The sequence below is a fragment of the Mobula hypostoma genome, chromosome 21 (assembly GCF_963921235.1).
Source record: "Mobula hypostoma chromosome 21, sMobHyp1.1, whole genome shotgun sequence".
In the NCBI taxonomy this organism is placed as follows: domain Eukaryota; kingdom Metazoa; phylum Chordata; class Chondrichthyes; order Myliobatiformes; family Myliobatidae; genus Mobula; species Mobula hypostoma.
In genome coordinates, this window is record NC_086117.1 from 8,450,807 (window position 1) to 8,471,281 (window position 20,475).

The 20,475-nt window shown below is 41.9% G+C and overlaps 2 protein-coding genes across 5 annotated transcripts in view; one reads left to right on the forward strand and one right to left on the reverse strand.

Annotated features, from left to right (window-relative positions):
- ppp6c (protein phosphatase 6, catalytic subunit) lies at positions 1 to 19,373 on the reverse strand. Its single transcript, XM_063073398.1, has 7 exons — positions 19,240 to 19,373; positions 10,838 to 10,933; positions 8,767 to 8,832; positions 8,082 to 8,223; positions 7,854 to 7,933; positions 4,388 to 4,597; positions 1 to 3,671 (listed from the first exon to the last, which is right to left on the reverse strand). Exons 1-7 carry the CDS (start codon positions 19,312 to 19,314, stop codon positions 3,423 to 3,425), a joined length of 918 nt encoding a protein of 305 aa, XP_062929468.1. The 5' UTR covers positions 19,315 to 19,373; the 3' UTR covers positions 1 to 3,422.
- The window catches only part of rabepk (Rab9 effector protein with kelch motifs), an 18,105-nt gene continuing 16,560 nt past the window's right edge, over positions 18,931 to 20,475 (forward strand). Inside the window, exons 1-2 of one of the 4 annotated variants that reach the window (XM_063073396.1) lie at positions 18,931 to 19,056; positions 20,044 to 20,134. The gene's annotated coding sequence lies outside the window, so the exon portion shown is untranslated. Of the gene's footprint in view, positions 19,057 to 19,110; positions 19,246 to 19,531; positions 19,658 to 20,043; positions 20,135 to 20,475 lie in introns of those variants that run through there. The other 3 variants (XM_063073395.1, XM_063073394.1, XM_063073397.1) reach the window with 3 other exon arrangements.

A 20,475-nucleotide genomic window follows, 5' to 3' on the forward strand; every position in this document is an offset into this window, starting at 1 on the left:
GAGAGAGGGGAGAGAGGGGAGAGAGGGAGAGAGAGAGAGAGAGAGAGAGGAGAGAGGAGAGAGGAGATATATATATATATCAGTGTTAGTGAACTAAAGCCAGGTTTGCTCAGTGTACAAAGATGGGCAATTTTAGAAGAGGGCACAAAAGTACCTTTAAAGAGATAGAAATAAGCTGTAAGCAAGACATCAGCAGATGGCAAATAATGAGGGAATAGTGAGGATACTCAGTTTGAAATAAAGAATAAAAAAGCCAATTATTATTTGAGGATATGATAAAGGGATTTGGGCATCCTGGTACATGAAACAGAGAACTAATGTACCAGTAATTGGGAATGTTGTCCTTTATTACAGGGGCCATAGAGCAGAACAATAGGGAAATTTTAATACAACCGTAAGGGGTTAATGAAACAGCATACAGCTTTAGTTATGGAAAGCTATATCTTTGATACATATAATGAAAAGACAGGGTGAATGCAGAAAGAGTATCAGAAACACAAGAGATTTTGCAATGCTGAAAATCCAGAACAAAATGCTGGAGGAACTCAGGTCAGGTAGCATCTATGGAAATGGATAAACAGTCGACATTTCAGGCCAAGACCCTTCATTAGTATTGGAAACAAAGGGGGAAAAATGCCAGAATAAGGGGGGGGGGGTTAAGAACTACAAATTGGAACGTGATAGGTGAAGCCAGGTGGGTAGGGGGGTGGAATGAAGTAAGAAGCAGGGAGGAGATAGGTGGAAAAGGTAAAGGGCTGAAGAAGGAACATGACAGAAGAGGAGAGTGGATATAAAGGAGGAGGAAGGGCACAGGGAGAGGTGATAGGTAGGTGAGAAGAGTAAGGGGCGGGGGGGGGGAAGAGAAAGAGAAGCAGAGTGGGCAATAGAAAGAACGTGTCCACTGGTGAGTCTGCCTGGAACTCAGAAGCATAGTTTCAGAATAAGGGGTGCCATTTTAGAGAGAAAGAACCAAGGTGCAGGGAAAAGGAGAACGAACATGCACACAGTGTGATAATGCCTGGAACACTGCTGAGGGGTGACAGTTGGGCAGAAAGAACAAGTAGACTGGCACATGAAGGTGCAGGTCATGTACAGGCAAACAGGATTAGTTTTAGGCTACACGGCTGGCACAAATATTGTGTACTGAAAGGCTTGTTCCTGTACTGTGTTGTTCTATGTTCCATGAACTTCAAAAGGTCATGAGTCTGGAATCCTCTACCCCAGAGCGCTATAAAGGCAGAGTCGTCAATATGTTGAAGACAGAAAGCCAGCAGAGCTACAAGGGAGCAAGAGTATGGGAGATAATAGTGCAGATCGTCTTGGCCTCAACCACCAATTGCTGAACAGATTGCAGAGACCAGTTGACTTGCATTATGCCATAATAACAAGCTATCAATATTGTTAGATGTGGAAAAAAAAAGGATGAACTCAGATTAAATCCTATTCTGCAAATTATATTGCTACAAGGGATGGGATTTTAATAAAAAGAGGATGGAATACAAATCAATTTAGAAGGTGAACTTTTGGAAAAGTTACAAGTATTAATAAAGACAGGGAGCAACCTCTTCTCAATAGATATTGGATTAAATATTAGGGATTCAGTACAATAGTTCCAATTCTCCCTGCAACTATATCTCTCAGAGAAAGGGACTTGTGCTAATATTATTTTCTGACTGTACGTACTGTGTTTTGCATCTTGACCCCAAGGAACAATCTTTCATTTAGTTGTATACATATATATGTGGTTCAATGACAATAACTTGAGTTAGTAATCCTGTTAGCAGCAACAACAGAATACCATTAATACCACTCATCTTCACATCTTGTAATGACTAAATTTAAAAACACTAGTATTAGTCTATACTTTTCACAACTACAATAAAGAAACTGATTTCCTATGATAAATCATTATATGACTATTTTGTAGAAATATTATGTCTTACCACAATACAAGTTATGGATACTTACAATTAAAATTTAGCTTCAAGTACATTTCTTCAAACCCATTGCAAATTGAATACAATGCATAATTAGCAAGTTTAAAAAATGTTACACAATCAATTTCACATCTTAAAATTATAGAGTCCAGCAATGGAAAAAAAAAACAAAGCAAATCTGTCTTATTATCCATATGACTAGAATAGCAAGTTTCTTTTAAAAGTTGCAAATTGTTTGAAAATACTACAGTCATACAGTCATAAAATCATATCCCATTGGGTTATGATTCACATTGCTCTTCAACATTGCAGCTCAACCTGAGCCAGGTATGTCAAATTCATCTATGGTGGGGAAGACCTCGACTACACTTAATCACGCTCTGTAAGACAGTCATTGGCATCTACAAAAAAAAACAACCAAGAGACACCTGTTGATGTCATTCTCCAGGCTGGGTGGTCAGTGATATTCTCTCACAATAGTACACTGAAACAATCAGCCTTTATGATAGCCTGGATTAGGAATGACTCTATGACTACAGGAGTACCACCATACAACCAAGCTTACAGTATGTTGGAGGGCAATGGAGAAAATGCCCAAGATGTCTCAATTCTATCAAAATAAATATTCAACTTTTCTACAAAAAAAAAGGGAAATTGTGTATAGGAAGGTGAGTTGTTGCTTAGCAGAGCAGATTGCCAGAACTTAACTATCACAACAATATAATGGCACACTGTGAATCAACACCTATGAAGATTTCCCCATGTCCCCCCCACCCAAATATGAAAGAAGGCTCAGTAGATGATCGGTGACCTTTAACAAAAAGCAAAAACCTCTCAAGATTGCCTGACAACTGATAAAGATTTACAAACCCAAGACAAATTAGATTTAATTACTTCAATACTGTTGATAAATTAGTCAGTTACGAAGCTTAAAATATTCAGATATTAACACCAGATAACATATTAAAGAATCTAAATATAAATGTTCTAAAAACAGTATCAAATAACTTGCACCACTAAATTTGCACATTAAATTGTCTAGGTACCAGGCTTCATGCTTCAGCATAGAAATTACTCTTTAGTAATATCACGCTCCCACAATTTTAAGATCACATTTACCAATTAAAATTCAGAAAGGGCAATGAACATTCCTTAATAATAAAGCAGTTTATTTCCAATATTTTAACCTACGAGTCATAGTTACCATATTACTATATTAAAATACAATGAGATTTGAAAACTGATCAATACACAATTAATGTACAAATTTTTAATTACCAGAGCACATAAATCAGCTTCTCAATATCTGATAGCATTAAAAACAAGAAAAGGGCAGCCCTTTAGACCACTTTATTCAATGTAGCATTTAAAATTCAATAGAATGGTTGAAATTCTACATCTTGAATCCTGTCTACACAACACAATGTTTACAGTCCATTGTGCACACTGTATTAAGAAAAAAAACTGACCAAAACAAAATATATTTTAAAGGAAATAGGGTGTTGTTGTTCTTGGTGGAATTACACGCTCCGAGTCTGGAACTGCCCGAAATAACTTTGGTTCCCTTGAGTTTACATTGTTGAAGACCATGATTGATGCAATATTTCCGCAGCGGTAGCAATAGTTTGGAGCAGACCATACAGTCACCAACTTTTCATCAAACATGAACTTATATCCTTCATGAACTAGTTGATGCGCTCGACAGATTAGTTTCAAGTTGTTGATATGGACAAACTACAAAACAAAAACGTTTCCCAAAAAAAAAGCATTAAAATCTTAAAAGTTTTCCCATACCTGGAGTAAATATGACTGACACATACAATCGAGAAAAAGCAAGGTTAAACTGAGAATTCCTTACTTAATGAACCTGGAACAAAAGGAAAACTTGGACTGACGTGCATGCAAGTCAACATCATGCTCATGGTACATTTAGCATGAGAGATTTTTTAAACAAGTACCCTACATATATCACCCAAAAGTCCAATTAAAGCTAATATCTCATCCAGGATGACAGTAAGTATGTGCATAACTTACAACCTTAAGATGGGGTAAAAAAAAATGGCAAAGGGCAGTGTAAAGCAAATCACTGTCCAGTAGTTTTTTTTTCCATTCTAAATACATGTGCCATACAAATGAGTGGATTCCACATTATTTTGTAAAACTTAATAAGTTCATACTTTATCCCCCCCAAATGGCCAGTCTTCCAAATTCAGAATCCAAGTCACCAAAATAATGCTGATATCACCAAAAAGGAACTGCACGAAGTCAGAGATAAACAAAATATGACATCGTGGAACATTAAAATACAAAAATATGGAAGTACCTTGGTCAAATGAGACAATACCAATTTTTTAAAAATATAAAGAAAAACTAGTATCCCATTACCACCTAAAATAATTCCTCAACTCATCAACACAGAAGCACTGAGAGTATGTGGCCTGACAGCTTACCTCATTGGTAACCTTTGCCCCGAACAGCCAGCCCGCTCCTCGAGGGCTGATAGCCCAGGTATCCACATCTTCAGGATCTGACCACACTAGGTCACAGAAGGCTCCTTTATGTGGGATCTCCTGGTTGCGCTCAATGGTTCGAATTTGATCTAGAGTTTTGATATCAGGAGAAAGTCCACCATGCACACACAGTATTTGTTCATCTATCAACTGGGATGGAAAAAACACAAATTGACTTTTGCAGTTAGTTTGCTCCTAAGATCCATTTACCTGTAAAACCTCAAACATACAATAAAAAAAGGTCACTGGGATCATGGAATCTGTAGAACTTCCTTATAGGACTGAAAAATACAATCCTTCTCCTTCACTCCTCTTCCCTCCCCACCCCCCCGCAAAAGTCCTGAATGGCCTTTTTGCTTCAAATATCAGACCAATTGTTTTTTAAAAGCTCATTAAAACTCTACCTTTCCTGATGTGACAAATTAAAATGGCTCAAAGCAATTGAAGGTTTAGTTTGGCTCAGAACGCCTATCTATTGCAAAATGCTCAAAACTGGGCATAACATCAACTGTAACCTAACCAATTTTACAAGTTATCTGATATTGTTTTGGTATACATTGCAAATAATGTTTTGGAATATTATTTTCAGACAACTAGATATTCAGTTCTCTTGATTTAGCCACATTCTTAAGCATTTTCTCATTGAAAGCCAAGTCCCATATCTGGTATTCCTGACAAAAGTGCACGGCCTCCTCCATCTTTCATTGGTGACCTGGCTGCCATCCTCCTTATTAGACTTGAGTAGTACAGAAAATTTTTCAAAAAGCTCATTCTTTGCCAAATAATCTACTTGTTAACCAAATGTGATTTTGCAACGGGCATCCAAAAACAAATCATTTATATTTTTGCAAATGCATACAAAATAGTAGACTTGAAAGACAGCCACAGGTTTTATCATTTCCAATTTCCTTTTTACAAGCAGAACAACATATATTTAATCAACCTACCAAGGCCACACAATATCCTTTTAAAATCAGGCTACTAAACTTGTCTCTCACAAGTCTTCAGAGTCTCATCAAAAACAACTTGCATTATATAATGCCTTTAATACAGAAAAGCATTCCAAGATGCTCAGGGGACACGAATGGAAAAACATGCATATGTGCCAAAGAAAGAAATAAAAACACAATCTGAAAATATAGGAAGATTTCTGAGTACACGGGGGTAAAGTATTTTATGGAGGGAAACCCAGTATAGGCACTAATGTGCAAGAAGTACTTGGGCTGGGGATGAAGTTAGGCATAGCTCAAATACCATCTATAAATTTGCTGACAATACAACCATCATTCGTAGAATCTCAGATGGTGAAGAGAGGGCATACAGGAGTGAGATATGCCAACTAGTGGAATGGTGCTACAGCAACAACCTGGCACTCAACGTCAGTAAGATGAAAGAGCTGATTGTGGACTTCAGGAAGTGTAAGACGAAGGAGCACATACCAATCCTCAGAGGGATCAGAAGTGGAGAGAGTGAGCAGCTTCAAGTTCCTGGGTGTCAAGATATCTGAAGACCTAACCTGGTCCCAGCATATCAATGCAGTTGTAAAGAACGCAAGACAGTGGTTATACTTCATTAGGAGTTTGAAGAGATTTGGTGTGTTAACAAATACACTCAAAAACTTCTATAGATGTACCGTGGAGAGCATTCTGACCGGCTGCATCACTGTCTGGTATGGGGGGGAGAGGGGCTACAGCATAGGATTTAAAGAAGCAGCAGAGGGTTGGAAATTTAGTCGGCTCCATCTTGGGTACTAACCTACAAAGTAGCCTGGACAGACATCTTCAAGGAGCGGTGTCTCAGAAAGGCAGCGCCCATTATTAAGGACCTTCAGTACCCAGAGCATGCCCTTTTCTCACTGTTACTATCAGATAGGAGGTACAAAAGCCTGAAGGCACACACTCAGCAATTCAGGAACAGCTTCTTCCCCTCTGCCATCTGATTCCTAAATGGACATTGAATCCTTGGACACTACCTCACATTTTAAGTATATATTATCTGTTTTTTTGCAGGATCTAAAATCTATTATATATACACACAGATATATATACACACACACATATACACACACACACAGTAATTGATCTACTTATTTATTCACTATTTTTTCTTTCTTCTATATTATCTATTGCATTGAACTGCTGCTGCTGCTAAATTAACAAATTTAATGGCACATGCTTGTGATAATAAACCTGATTCTGAAATATAGAGTAATGAAGGCACATACTCCAGCTACAGGAGGGAACTCAAAATTTTAAAATGAAGGTTACCGGTACTGCAGCTCTAAATATGTGGCAGTTGTAATTGTACAGTATTTTATTACCACATCTTCAAACCACACACAAACTATTAAAGATTCAGCATTATGAACTGGAATAATTTAATTATTATTGAGCAAAAAAGAAACAATTGAATCACAATTTCATTGCGTGGCAGGGCAAAAAAATTCAAAGGCAAGCTATTAAAGCCAATTAAGGCAACAAATACATCTTAGCATAAGGCAACTTTTTGAACTCTTCCAAAAGTTATAATCCCTGCCACTGTGGGCCAAAGGGCTGTTCTATGCTATACTACGCACTTTGCCAGAATAATTGAACAATGTCCTGGCTACGCAGGTTGACTCTGTGGTTAGGGTGGCATACGGTGCATTGGCCTTCATCAACCGTAGGATTGAGTTTAAGAGCCTAGTGGTAATGTTGCAGCTATGTAGGACCCTGGTCAGACCCAACTTGGAGTACTGTGCTCAGTTCTGGTCGCCTCACTACAGGAAGGACGTGGAAACCATAGAAAGGGTGCAGAGGAGATTTACACCGATGTTGCCTGGATTGGGGAGCATGCCTTAGGAGAATAGGTTGAGTGAACTCGGCCTTTTCTCCTTGGAGCGATGGAGGATGAGAGATGACCTGATAGAGGTGTACAAGATAATGAGAGGCACTGATTGTGTGGATAGTCAGAGGCTTTTCCCCAGGGCTGAAATGGCTAGCATGAAAGGGCATAGTTTTAAGGTGCTTGGAAGTAGGTACAGAGGAGATATCAGGGGTAAGTTGTTTTTTTTTTAAAAAACGCAGAGTGGTGAGTGCGTGGAATGGGTTGCTGACAGCGACGGTGGAGGCAGATACGATAGGGTATTTTAAGAGACTCCTGGATAGGTACATGGAGCTTAGAGAGAAAGAGTCCTAGTTAGTTCTAAGGTAAGGAGATGTTTGGCACAGCTTTGTAGGCTGAAGGGCCTGTATTGTGCTGTAGGTTTTTTATGTTTCCATGTTCAACATAAATTCCAGCAATTTTGGCTCCTCATGCCAAGCACTGACCCCTAGTGTTAACAAGCCTGTTGTACAGGAATGCTAACATTGCATTGAACTTCCATGGAGTATGGCTGTTGTACATCACAAAACAAGTATATACTTACAGCTGCTACTGTGAGCATGTCGAAGACTTTGGTACAGTACCGCCAAGCATTAGCATTTCCATATTTTGTTTGACATTCATCTGTTAAAGTAAACCAGCTTCAGTTTTTTTTTGAAACATGCAAAATACGGAATTTGACAAAAAGATTGAAGAAGAATTTCCTTGTCCCCAGCAGGGAAGGTAATTCCTTCAAAACTTCACAATTTTAAAGTAGGTGCTAATTAATTACCATAGAACCCGTAGACTTGAGTAATCTGCCTGCTTTCATGATTTCCTCTGAGGAGTGTAATGCGATCAGGCCATTTTGCTTTCAATGCGAGGAGGTAGGTAAAAGTTTCAAGACTGTAATACCCTCTGTCCACAAAGTCACCCTATTTTAAAATGGTAAAGATGTTAATGTTACATTGATTTAAAAAGTATAGATGTAAATCTCTTAACCCACGTGACAATGGAAACAGTTGGGAATAGAACAACTAATAGTGTTCCTAATACAAATACTATTGAATAACATTGTTAGGCAGCTCTTGTACTGAACATAACACACCTGAAGTCCATAATTCAAGTGAATATAAAATACTGGAATTACTTAGGTTATGCAGCTTTGTTGGAGGTGCAATAAAAGATTCACTTTTCTCTCTATAAATGTTCAACCCAACACTTCCAGCCTTTTCTGTTTATTTTGGATTACAAGCCCATATAATATTTTGCTTTCACAAGACAGTCACTGGATCTTCACTTTTGATGCTCAGATACACATCACTTAGGCTTTTTTCTTCCGCGTCAATACATTTGTTCTCTCAGTTCATAAAATCCTCATCTGCACGAACACATTACTGTACCAATTTTGTAACATGCAGAATTAACCCAAGTCAGATTTGCAACTGAATCAAAACTCAAGGAATTTACATACTTACCATGAAAATATAATTTGTGTCAGGAACTTGTCCTCCAGTTCTAAACAGCTCACCCAAGTCATAAAACTGTAAAAACGTTTAGAATACATCTGCAGTTTAGGGCTTGGTTATTTTGTACATTACAAACAGAAAGTTTATTTGTAAAGCAAAGGAAACTATTGGATATACAGTGAACTTAGGTTATGTACATCATTTCTTCATGCAGAACCTTCACAATACCGAATACTCAAATTACTAACTGTGCACACATCACTGTGCACTTTATCCATTTTCCTTTTTGGCTCCCCTCTTATCCCTTATCTTCTCACCTCCCTCCTTCCCTTTCATGCGTGGTCCACTGTTATTGGCTATTACTTCTTCATCAACCCTTTACCTCTTCCACCTATCCTCTCCCAGTTTCTTATTTCAGACCCTCTCCCACACACCCACCTTCCCCCTCACCTGGTTTCATCTAACATCTGCCAATGTGTACTCCTTCTCGCGCCCCCCCCCACATTCTTCCCCTTTCCCGTCCTGATGAAAGCTCTCAGTCCAAGGTTTTGACTGTTTATTCTCATCCATAGATGTTGTCTGACTTGCTGTGTTTATTGAGTACTTATTGTGTGCTTTTCAATTTTAGCTTCCCGCATCTGAAAATACTCAAACATGAAGATCAGGGTTAAGAGAGGAAAGCTAGAAAGACATTGGTGAAGCCAGATGTCTGAAGAGGAAGGAATCTGATAACAGAAGAGAGTGGACCAAAGGAGAAAGGGAAGGTGGGGAGGAAAGACACCCTGGGGGAGGTAAGAAGAGGTAAAGAGGCCAGAGTGGGGAAATGGGGACGGGGGAATATTTTTAAACTGGAAGGAAAAAAATCAATATTCATTGCATCAGGTTGGAGGCTACCAGAAGGAACACAAGGTGTTGCTCCTCCACCCCAAGGGTGGCTTCAGCGTGACACAAGAGGAGGCCATGGACTGACATGTTGGAACTGCAATGGAAATCGAAATTAAAATGTTCTGCTTTTGGCAGATGGAGTGGAGGTGCTCGATGAAGCGCCCCCCCCCCCCCGCAAATTTACGATGGGTCTCTCTAACAAACAGGAGGCTGCATTGGGAGCACTGGACACTGCAGACAACCCCAGCAGATTCGCAAGGGAAGTGTCGCCTCATCTGGAAGGACTGCTTGGGGCCCTGAATGGAAGTGAATGGGCAGGTGTAGCTCTTTGGCTGCTTGCAGGGAGAAGTAGTGGGAAGGAGATGAGAGCGAGAGAGAGAGCAAGAGATGGATGAATGGACAAGGGAACACTTGCAACACATTTTCTAGAATTAGTAAGCATTTAATACAGTACTAATCTCATTAGATGTCTACTGAAGTAGCCCCAGTGACTGCATAGAACATTGGTTATTCCATTGAAACCCACATGCAAGAATGCACAGAGGTACAATTTGTGTGGTGAAATATGGAGGAAATCATTTATTGCTAACAAGTCGTGTACTGCACACTTGTAACCCTGTACAAATGGCATAAAGGAATAAAGTGAGGAGAGAGAAAAAAAAGCACAAAATCCTTTTTGGAGTTGTGGAAAGCTGCCCCAATGAGGAAGTGTATGAACATACAGACCCTAAAATGGGAAACCATAAGACCCAAGAGTAGAATTAGGCCATTCAGTTCATCAAGTCGCCTTCACCATTCCATCATGGCTGATTTATTATCCCTATCAACGCCATTATCCTGTCTTTTCCTTGTAATCTTTGACATCCTTACTCATTGCATCGTGAGAATCATCTCATTCCTAAGAAGCAATTTTTTCCCATGATAAACACACAATATTTGAAATGGGGTGGTACAAATCACTTTAGTTATGTAAAGTTATTTAAAGTGGGTTTTAGTTATTTAAAAAACAAGGTTGTACTCGAATCTTTGGTCATTGCTGTCAAATCCACAATGAAAAACAAACAGGCTCAAATGGGACTTAAAATCAGATATTAAAGGATAACAATTATTAAGCAACTATGCATTTCTGATTTAACAAGCGTCTGGAATAACTAACTTCAAGAAAGATTTAATCTTCAAACAATGTAAAATTTACCTGCCCATGTATGTCCCCACAGACTGTAACAGGTGTAGACACTGGCTGGACATTAGACTCTTCCAAAAGCAAATCACATACGTAGTCACAGAGTCGCTGAAAAAAATAAATTAAAGTTGGTATCTCTAGCTTCCAAGGAAATTATACAAGCTCCCGTAGTCACTTTTCAATTTAAATTTGAGTGTTGGGAGTCTCACTCCATTAAAGGTGTGGATCACACATACAGGTTGTAAAGTCAATACACATTTTCTTTAGAACTGATTAAAGACAGTAGTTTGAGACTCTAACCACCACAACTATCCTTAGATGCTCGCTTAAGACAATTTGTGGACTTCTTAAAAGATCAGCAAGGCTTGAACTGCAGCCTTCTAATATCCCTAAACAAATGATTCTCTTTAAGATATGTTATGATTTAAACATTCTCTTTCTTGTTCCATGCTCATCCCACCCCATCTCCAACCTCCAGTCATCCAATTCTACATCGGCCTCCTAAACTACCAAGGAATTGCACAGCACAGAAACAGGCATTTTTGACCCACCTTGTCCATGCCCATTGTGATGCTTCTCTATGCTGATCCATTTTATTTATTTAGCACTGCAGCATGGAGTAGCCCTCCCAGCCCTTTGAGCCACGCCACCCAGCATCCCTACAACCCTAATCGATCCTAGATGAACCAAAGAACAATTTACAATGACCAATCTTCCCTGCACATCTTTGGACCGGGGAGGAAACTGAAGTACCAGGGGAAAACCCCTGCATTTTACAGGGAACACTTAGACTCCTTACAGAACAGTGCTGGAACTAAACTCTGAAAAGCCCTGAGCTGCAATAGTGTCATGCTAACCACTGCATTTCTGTGGTGCCATATGCCTGCATAAAGTCCATATCTATGTATTTCCTGCCCGAGTGCCTTTTAAAAGACTGGTAAAGACAAATGTAGGTCCCCTCCAGACAGAAACAGGTGGATTGATTATGGGGAGCAAGGACATGGCAGACCAATTGATAATTACTTTGGTTCTGTCTTCACTAAGGAGGACATAAATAATCTTCCAGAAATAGTAGGGGACAGAGGATCCAGTGAGATGGAGGAACTGAGTGAAATACATGTTAGTAGGGAAGTGGTGTAAGGTAAATTGAAGGGATTAAAGGCAGATAAATCCCCAGGGCCAGATGGTCTGCATCCCAGACTGCTTAAGGAAGTAGCCCAAGAAATAGTGGATGCATTAGTGATAATTCTTCAAAACTCTTTAGATTCTGGACTAGTTCCTGAGGATTGGAGGGTGGCTAATGTAACCCCACTTTTTAAAAAAGGAGGGAGAGAGAAACCAGGGAATTATACACCGGTTAGCCTAACGTCGGTGGTGGGGAAACTGCTGGACTCAGTTATCAAAGATGTGATAACAGCACATTTGGAAAGCGGTGAAATCATCGGACAAAGTCAGCATGGACTTGTGAAAGGAAAATCATGTCTGACGAATCTCATAGAATTTTTTGAGGGTGTAACTAGTAGAGTGGATAGGGGAGAACCAGTAGATGTGGTATATTTGGATTTTCAAAAGGCTTTTGACAAGGTCCCACACAGGAGATTAGTGTGCAAACTTAAAGCACACGGTATTGGGGGTAAGGTATTGGTGTGGGTGGAGAATTGGTTAGCAGACAGGAAGCAAAGAATGGGAATAAACAGGACCTCTTCAGAATGGTAGGCGGTGACTAGTGGGGTACCGCAAGGCTCAGTGCTGGGACCCCAGTTGTTTACAATATATATTAATGACTTGGATGAAGGAATTAAATGCAGCATCTCCAAGTTGGCGGATGACACCAAGCTGGGTGGCAGTGTTAGCTGTGAGGAGGATGCTAAGAGGATGCAGGGTGACTTGGATAGGTTGGGTGAGTGGGCAAATTCATGGCAGATGCAATTTAATGTGGATAAATGTGAAGTTATCCACTTTGGTGGCAAAAATAGGAAAACAGATTATTATCTGAATGGTGGCCGGTTAGAAAAAGGGGAGGTGCAACGAGACCTGGGTGTCATTATACACCAGTCATTGAAAGTGGGCATGCAGGTACAGCAGGTGGTGAAAAAGGCAAATGGTATGCTGGCATTTATAGCGAGAGGATTCGAGTACAGGAGCAGGGAGGTACTACTGCAGTTGTACAAGGCCTTGGTGAGACCACACCTGGAGTATTGTGTGCAGTTTTGGTCCCCTAATCTGAGGAAAGACATCCTTGCCATAGAGGGAGTACAAAGAAGGTTCACCAGATTGATTCCTGGGATGGCAGGATTTTCATATGAAGAAAGACTGGATGAACTAGGCTTGTACTCGTTGGAATTTAGAAGATTGAGGGGGGATCTGATTGAAACGTATAAAATCCTAAAGGGATTGGACAGGCTAGATGCAGGAAGATTGTTCCCGATGTTGGGGAAGTCCAGAACGAGGGGTCAGAGTTTGAGGATAAAGGGGAAGCCTTTTAGGAGTGAGATTAGGAAAAACTTCTTCACACAGAGAGTGGTGAATCTGTGGAATTCTCTGCCACAGGAAACAGTTGAGGCCAGTTCATTGGCTATATTTAAGAGGGAGTTCAATATGGCCTTTGTGGCTAGGGGGAATCAGAGGGTATGGAGGGAAGGCTGGTGCAGGGTTCTGAGTTGGATGATCAGCCATGATCATAATAAATGGCGGTGCAGGCTCGAAGGGCCGAATGGCCTACTCCTGCACCTATTTTCTATGTTTCTATGTAAACTCTACCAAACACTCTGGCAGCATTTTCCAGCTATTCACCATCCTGTGTTGAAAACTTTTCCCTTCAGATCGCCTTAAATTTCTTCCCTCTCACCTATGGCCTGTGCCCTCAGAGGAAAAAAAACACTATATCCCTTGATTTTATAAACCTCTATAAAAATGAAAGTCCCCACTCACCCCAAAGCCCCCCTCTATTCTGATGATGGATTTATTCTCACTTCCAAGGTTAATGTCTCCACAACAGCAGCAATGACTCAAGCTCTAGAAATCTATTCAAAAAGCTTCTTATTTCTCTCCTCTGTGGCAAACCTTAGAACCCATGCTCGATTAAATCCTTGGTTTCCAAAATTTCCTTGTGACCCAATGTCAAATTGTGTTTGATGATGACACTGAAATTCCTTGAAACATTTTGCTGCTTCAAAAAGGCAAAATACAAACGCAAGCCATTGTTGTTGACGCAAACATGAGGAAATCTGCAGATGCTGGAATTTCAAGCAACACACATAAAAGTTGCTGGTGAACACAGCAGGCCAGGCAGCATCTCTAGGAAGAGGTGCAGTCGACGTTTCGGGCCGAGACCCTTCGTCAGGACTAACTGAAAGAAGAGCTAGTAAGAGATTTGAAAGTGGGAGAGGGAGGGGCAGATCTGAAATGATAGGAGACGACAGGAGGGGGAGGGATGGAGACAAGAGCTGGACAGGTGATTGGCAAAAGGGATATGAAAGGATCATGGGACAGGAGGCCCAGGGAGAAGGTAAAGGAGGAGGGGGGGAATCCCAGAGGATGGGCAAGGGGTATAGTGAGAGGGACAGAGGGAGAAAAAGGAGAGAGAGAAAAAGAATGTGTGTATATAAATAAATAAATAACAGATGGGGTACACGGGGGAGGTGGGGCATTAGCAGAAGTTTGAGAAGTCAATGTTCATGCCATCAGATTGGAGGCTACCCAGACGGAATATAAGGTGTTGTTCCTCCAACCTGAATGTGGCTTCATCTTTACAGTGGAGGAGGCCGTGGATAGACATGTCAGAATGGGAATGGGATGTGGAATTAAAATGCGTGGCCACTGGGAGATCCTGCTTTCTCTGATGGACAGAGAGTAGGTGTTCAGCGAAACGATCTCCCAGTCTGCGTCGGGTCTCACCAATATATAGGAGGCCGCATAGGGAGCACCGGATGCAGTATATCACCCCAGCCGACTCACAGGTGAAGTGTCGCCTCACCTGGAAGGACTGTTTGGGGCCCTGAATGGTGGTGAGGAAGGAAGTGTAAGGGCATGTGTAGCACTTGTTCCGCTTACAAGGATAAGTGCCAGGAGGGAGATCGGTGGGGAGGGATGGGGGAACGAATAGACAAGGGAGTCGCATAGGGAGCAATCCCTGCGGAAAGCGTGGGGGGGGGGGAAGAGGGAAAGATGTGCTTGGTGGTGGGATCCCGTTGGAGCTGGTGGAAGTTACGGAGAATTATATGTTGGACCCGGAGGCTGGTGGGGTGGTAGGTGAGGACAAGGGGAACCCTATTCCTAGTGGGGTGGCGGGAGGATGGAGTGAGAGCAGATGTGCGTGAAATGGGGGAGATGCATTTGAGAGCAAAGTTGATGGTGGAGGAAGGGAAGCCCCTTTCTTTAAAAAAGGAGGACATCTCCTTCGTCCTGGAATGAAAAGCCTCATCCCGAGAGCAGATGTGGCGGAGACGGAGGAATTGCGAGAAGGGGATGGCGTTTTTGCAAGAGACAGGGTGAGAAGAGGAATAGTCCAAATAGCTGTGAGAGTCAGGAGGCTTATAGTAGACATCAGTGGATAAGCTGTCTCCAGAGACAGAGACAGAAAGATCTAGAAAGGGGAGGAAGGTGTCGGAAATGGACCAGGTAAACTTGAAGGCAGGGTGAAAGTTGGAGGCAAAGTTAATAAAGTCAACGAGCTCAGCATGCGTGCAGGAAGCAGCGCCAATGCAGTCGTCGATGTAGCGAAGGAAAAGTGGGGGACAGATACCAGAATAGGTTTGGAACATAGAATGTTCCACAAAGCCAACAAAAAGGCAGGCATAGCTGGGACCCATACGGGTGCCCATGGCTACACCTTTAGTTTGGAGGAAGTGGGAGGAGCCAAAGGAGAAATTATTAAGAGTAAGGACTAATTCCGCTAGACGGAGCAGAGTGGTGGTAGAGGGGGACTGATTAGGTCTGGAATCCAAAAAGAAGCGGAGAGCTTTGAGACCTTCCTGATGGGGGATGGAAGTATATTGGGACTGGACATCCATGGTGAAAATAAAGTGGTGGGGGCCAGGGAACTTAAAATCATCGAAAAGTTTCAGAGCGTGAGAAATGTCACGAACATAGGTAGGAAGGGATTGAACAAGGGGGGATAAAACCGTGTCGAGGTATGCAGAAGTGAGTTCGGTGGGGCAGGAGCAAGCTGAGACAATGGGTCACCCTGGACAGGCAGGTTTGTGGATCTTGGGTAGGAGGTAGAAACAGGAAGTGCGGGGTGTGGGAACTATAAGGTTGGTAGCAGTGAATGGGAGATCCATTGTTGTTGAATTGAGTTTGTAATAACTGATGTGGAATGACTTATTACCTTCACACTTGATCAATCTGTATTCTGACTCACGGATAACAAGACCCAAAAACAGCAGATGAATAGAGAAACCACTAAAAAATAAAAATCCTCATTCAAACTATCAAAGGACATTACTTTAAAATTAAATTCCTTCAAATTTGTACAAAACACAATCTGTACACTAGGATGAATGATCCATCATGAACAAATTATTTGAATCAGAGGTACAGAGGAACAAATTTATGCAACGGTAGAGTGTAAGATTGCAAGACCATTCGATTATGGCTGATTTATTATCATTCTCAACCTCATTCTCCTGGCTTCTTCCCATAACTTTTGATGCCCTGACTAATCAAGAATCTATCAAACTCCACTTCAACTATAGCAAATGACTGGACCTCCACAGCTGTCTGCAGCAATGAATTCCACAGATTCATCACCCTCTGGCTACAGAAATTCCTCATCTCTGTTCTAAAGTCCCAGACTCACCATTACAATTCTAGCCATGTACTTCAGAAAGGATATGAAGGTTTTGAAAAATTACAGAAGACTCTTTCAAGTATGTGTACAGGAATGAGGAATCATTGTTAAGTTAATGGAATAACTGGTGTGTCCCGGAAGCAATATGATTGAGGTATTTGCATATTAAAATAAGGACAAATGAAAAACAAATTAAGATTTCTACTCACTGAATAGTCATTAACCACATTCAATACACTATGAACTAATTGGATTAAGAACCAGGAATAACATGAGGAAAATACTTCCTCTATACACATGGGTCAAGTGATAATGAAGTAATTGATTCAACCTCAATAGAAAGCAATTGAATAAGCAGAATCAGGTTTACTGGCATGTTGTGAGCTATGTACAGAAATCTACTGATGCTTCTGGACACATCTTCAGTGATGTTCCTGGAATCATCGGGTGTTTCGGGTCTTTCAACATCATACAACCTCCTCCAGGTGACCCAGCCGGGGCTGATCAGACCCCAGCTTGTGTCCAGATGGCTAGCTACTTATGACTCCATGGCTCCTCTCTTTTGAGCCACAGCCATCTTGAGGCCCTCTCTGCCACATCGGTGGTACTGCGGATGGCTCTCCTCTTCCTCTCTCTCTTGATACCCAAATTGCTGAAGGCTCTAACTAAGGAACGGGCTGCGAATCCCCTACAACCAACCTCCACTGGGAGACACCTCGCTCTCCTTCCAGCCTGCTGACAGTTGCTGACCAGTCCTGCGTACTTGGAGAGCATCCTTTCAAAGGCCTCTGCCAAGCGATCTTCCCATGGGACTGTCAGCTCCAGCAGCACCACTTGCTTAGTAGACCAGACACTAGGACAATGTCTGGTCGCAGGGTGGTGGTTGCGATATGGTTGGGGAATTTCAGCTGCCCTTCGAGGTCCACCAACAGTTGCCAGTCCCTTGCAGAGGGATAGCAAAAAAGGGAAAAAAAAAGTGAGGTAGCAGTGATTGGTTCATTGTCCATTCAGAAATCTGATGACAGAGGGGACGAAGCTGCTACTGGAACATTGAGTGTGTGTCTTCAAGCTCCTGTACCTCATCCTTGATGGTAGCAATGGGTAATGGGGATCCTTAATGATGGATGCCACCTTTTTTTTGGGGCATCACCTATTGAAGGTGCTCTTGATGCTGGGGAGGTTACTGCCCATGACAGAGCTGGCTTAGTTTACAACCCTCTGTAGCTTTCTCCAAACCTGTACCAGACTGTGATGCACAAGGAGAAAAACATTGCAAGAATACGGCAAAAAATATTTGGAACGCACTTTCAAAGAGTTGGCATTTATTTAGTTAAGCCAAGAGAACCACCGTGAAATGTTATGCCACAATTAGCCATGAGCTACGTATGGCTTTCAGGAATCTCAGGTAAATTTAAGTGAATGTCATTAAGCACAAAGACTAATTTATATGACTTTGTGCTCGTTACCCAAAAAAAGTGAATTTTGACAAATTTGGAATTGCTTTATTTTCTTGGTTAGTGAATGATGATCCAAGGAAAGTAAAATCAGTTAATGTACCCGTGTTGTGTGCATGTATAGAAGATGCCTTCAACCAGAATTAGACTACATAGGTTAAAGTAGTGTTATTATATGCCTAGTACTATCCTAAGGAAATGACAAAGTATTATGAAATGCTCTAAGTTATGACCCACCCACAGAGAGAGATTTGGGAACATAGCCAAAAAGATTGGCTGATTTCTTGTTTCTAGAAATTGAAATATACCTATTTATCTTCTCAGAGGCTATGCGGAATACATCCACAGAGAATAATTAAGTGCTAACACTTTGGCAAAACTACATATTGAAATATGCCAATGCAATAAGTTAATAGATGTTTCTACCTCTCAGCTTGAATGATTTTGATATATTCTACCATGTTGAGTAAAGGAGGCTGAGATGTTCTTTAACAATTATGTCCCCTATCCTTGAACAATTTTAAATCATCCAGTGTTATTTTTAATTTAGTAAGAATCCCCTCCGACAACGTTTCTGAAGATGTGAAATATTATCACAAATCAAACTTGAACGCATTCCAAACATAAAACATTAATCCAACTTCTGTCTGGATGCAAACTCGATCCAATTCAGAAAGTAATCGAAAACAAGAGTGAATGCTTCTTGTTTGCAGAGGAATGAAAAGCTCCAAAAGGTTCTTCCGGCTAACTCCAAACAAACAAACAAACTAAAAAAGAAACAGCGTCCCTCCTTAAATCTTCGCCACCAGCAGACACCGCACAAATTTAACTACGCGATCATGACTTCCTGTTGTCTTCAGAGACGCTGGTTTAGACGGAGGAGCCGTTCATTGGCGGTACCCTCGACCAGTGAGGACGGGCGGTGTTTATGCAAGGCTTTTTTTAAATCTGGGATAAGTCCAGGGGCAAGACTAATGGTCGACGCGGTGAGCCAGCTGCCCTCATTCTCCTTATAAAGAAGAGCTCAGAGCAACCGCACAGGGCCCCAGATACAAGGCAGAGCCCCAATTTGACAGCTCGCACGAGTTCACCCGCCAGCCAAAGGCTAGCACGGCCGACCAGGAAGGCGGGCGTGGAGTTAAAGGAGGAGGAAATGCACAACTCGTTACCTTCAGGTCATTTTCCGGGAGATACTTGCACTGCCGTGCTATCTCCACATACTTGTCCAGGTCCAGAGGCGCCATTTTGGGACACTGACTGAACGGCCCCTCCGGGCCGGTGACGCGTTTCCGGTCCTCTCGACCCTCCCGATTCCCACCGCCGCCGCGGCACTCCGCTTTTCCCGACTCCTGCCGCTGCTCGCCGATTCTCCCGACTCCCTGCCGGCCCAATCGCGCACTCAGTGGTGGCCGGCTTTTCCCTTTTCCGGTTCCCTCGAATCAACGCCGCTCTCTGATTGCCTCACGCGCCGGGCGCCTCCTCCTCCATTGGTCACCGCGGGGAGGGGCGGGGGTGAAAGTTCAGGGGTCGCCGATCGTCACAGCAACGCCGGCGCAAGGCGAGGAGATTGCATGGAGCGGTGAAGGTGTAAGTACCGCATAATAGGGGGAAAAAAACAGAACAGATGTGGGAAATCTTGACCACACACAAGATGCTGGATATCGGACGGTATCTATGGTGGGGAATAAACAGGATTGAAAAGGAAGTGGGTAGAAAACAAAGAAAGAAGGTGGGGAGGGGGTGGTCCTCTTACCCCTTCTCTTCCCCTGCTCATCACCTCCCTCTGTTTTCCCACCGCCTTTTCTTTATTCCATGGTCTATTCTTCTATTGGATTCAGCTCTTTAGCTCTTCCACCTACCTCCTCCCAGCTTTTCACAACATTTTCCCTCACCTGGGCTTCCTGCTTACTTTTAAGCCAATTTCCTTCTAGTACCTATCACATGGTCAATTTTGGTTCCTGTCTTGATCTTAGCCACAAACAACCATTACAAGTCAGCTTTTTGTGGATGGATGGAACTCCTGGCCTTTCACTCCTGGATTCTGTATAAATTCTCCATCGTTAGGTAAGTTGTTCTTCTATCTGTATTAGAACTAGCCATTCCTGCATTCACTCAGTTGTGATTTCAGGCTCAGCTTTTCTCTCTTCATTACTATAACCAGTCCTGCCATCAGCAACACCTAACACAGGCAAAGGAGAATAGTCATTCTCCAACTGCGCCATTAATACTATTAATGGTACCCATCACTCTCCAAATGACCCACTGGGCACATAACCACAGTTTTGCGATCAGCAACTCCTTATGCAGACAAAGGAGCATAATCACTCTCTAGTATCTCCCTTAACCAATTTGACCTAGATCCCTTCTATTGTAGATAATTCCTTTGTCTCATCCATTCTTCTATC

Coding starts and splice junctions, on each gene's coding strand:
- ppp6c (XM_063073398.1), bottom strand. CDS start 19,314: ATGGCGCCTCTGGACCTGGACAAGTATGTGGAGATAGCACGGCAGTGC. Junction 8,833..10,837: donor GTGGGGACATACATGGGCAG/GTAAATTTTACA, acceptor ACGTTTTTACAG/TTTTATGACTTGGGTGAGCT. Junction 8,224..8,766: donor ACACAAATTATATTTTCATG/GTAAGTATGTAA, acceptor ATTTTAAAATAG/GGTGACTTTGTGGACAGAGG.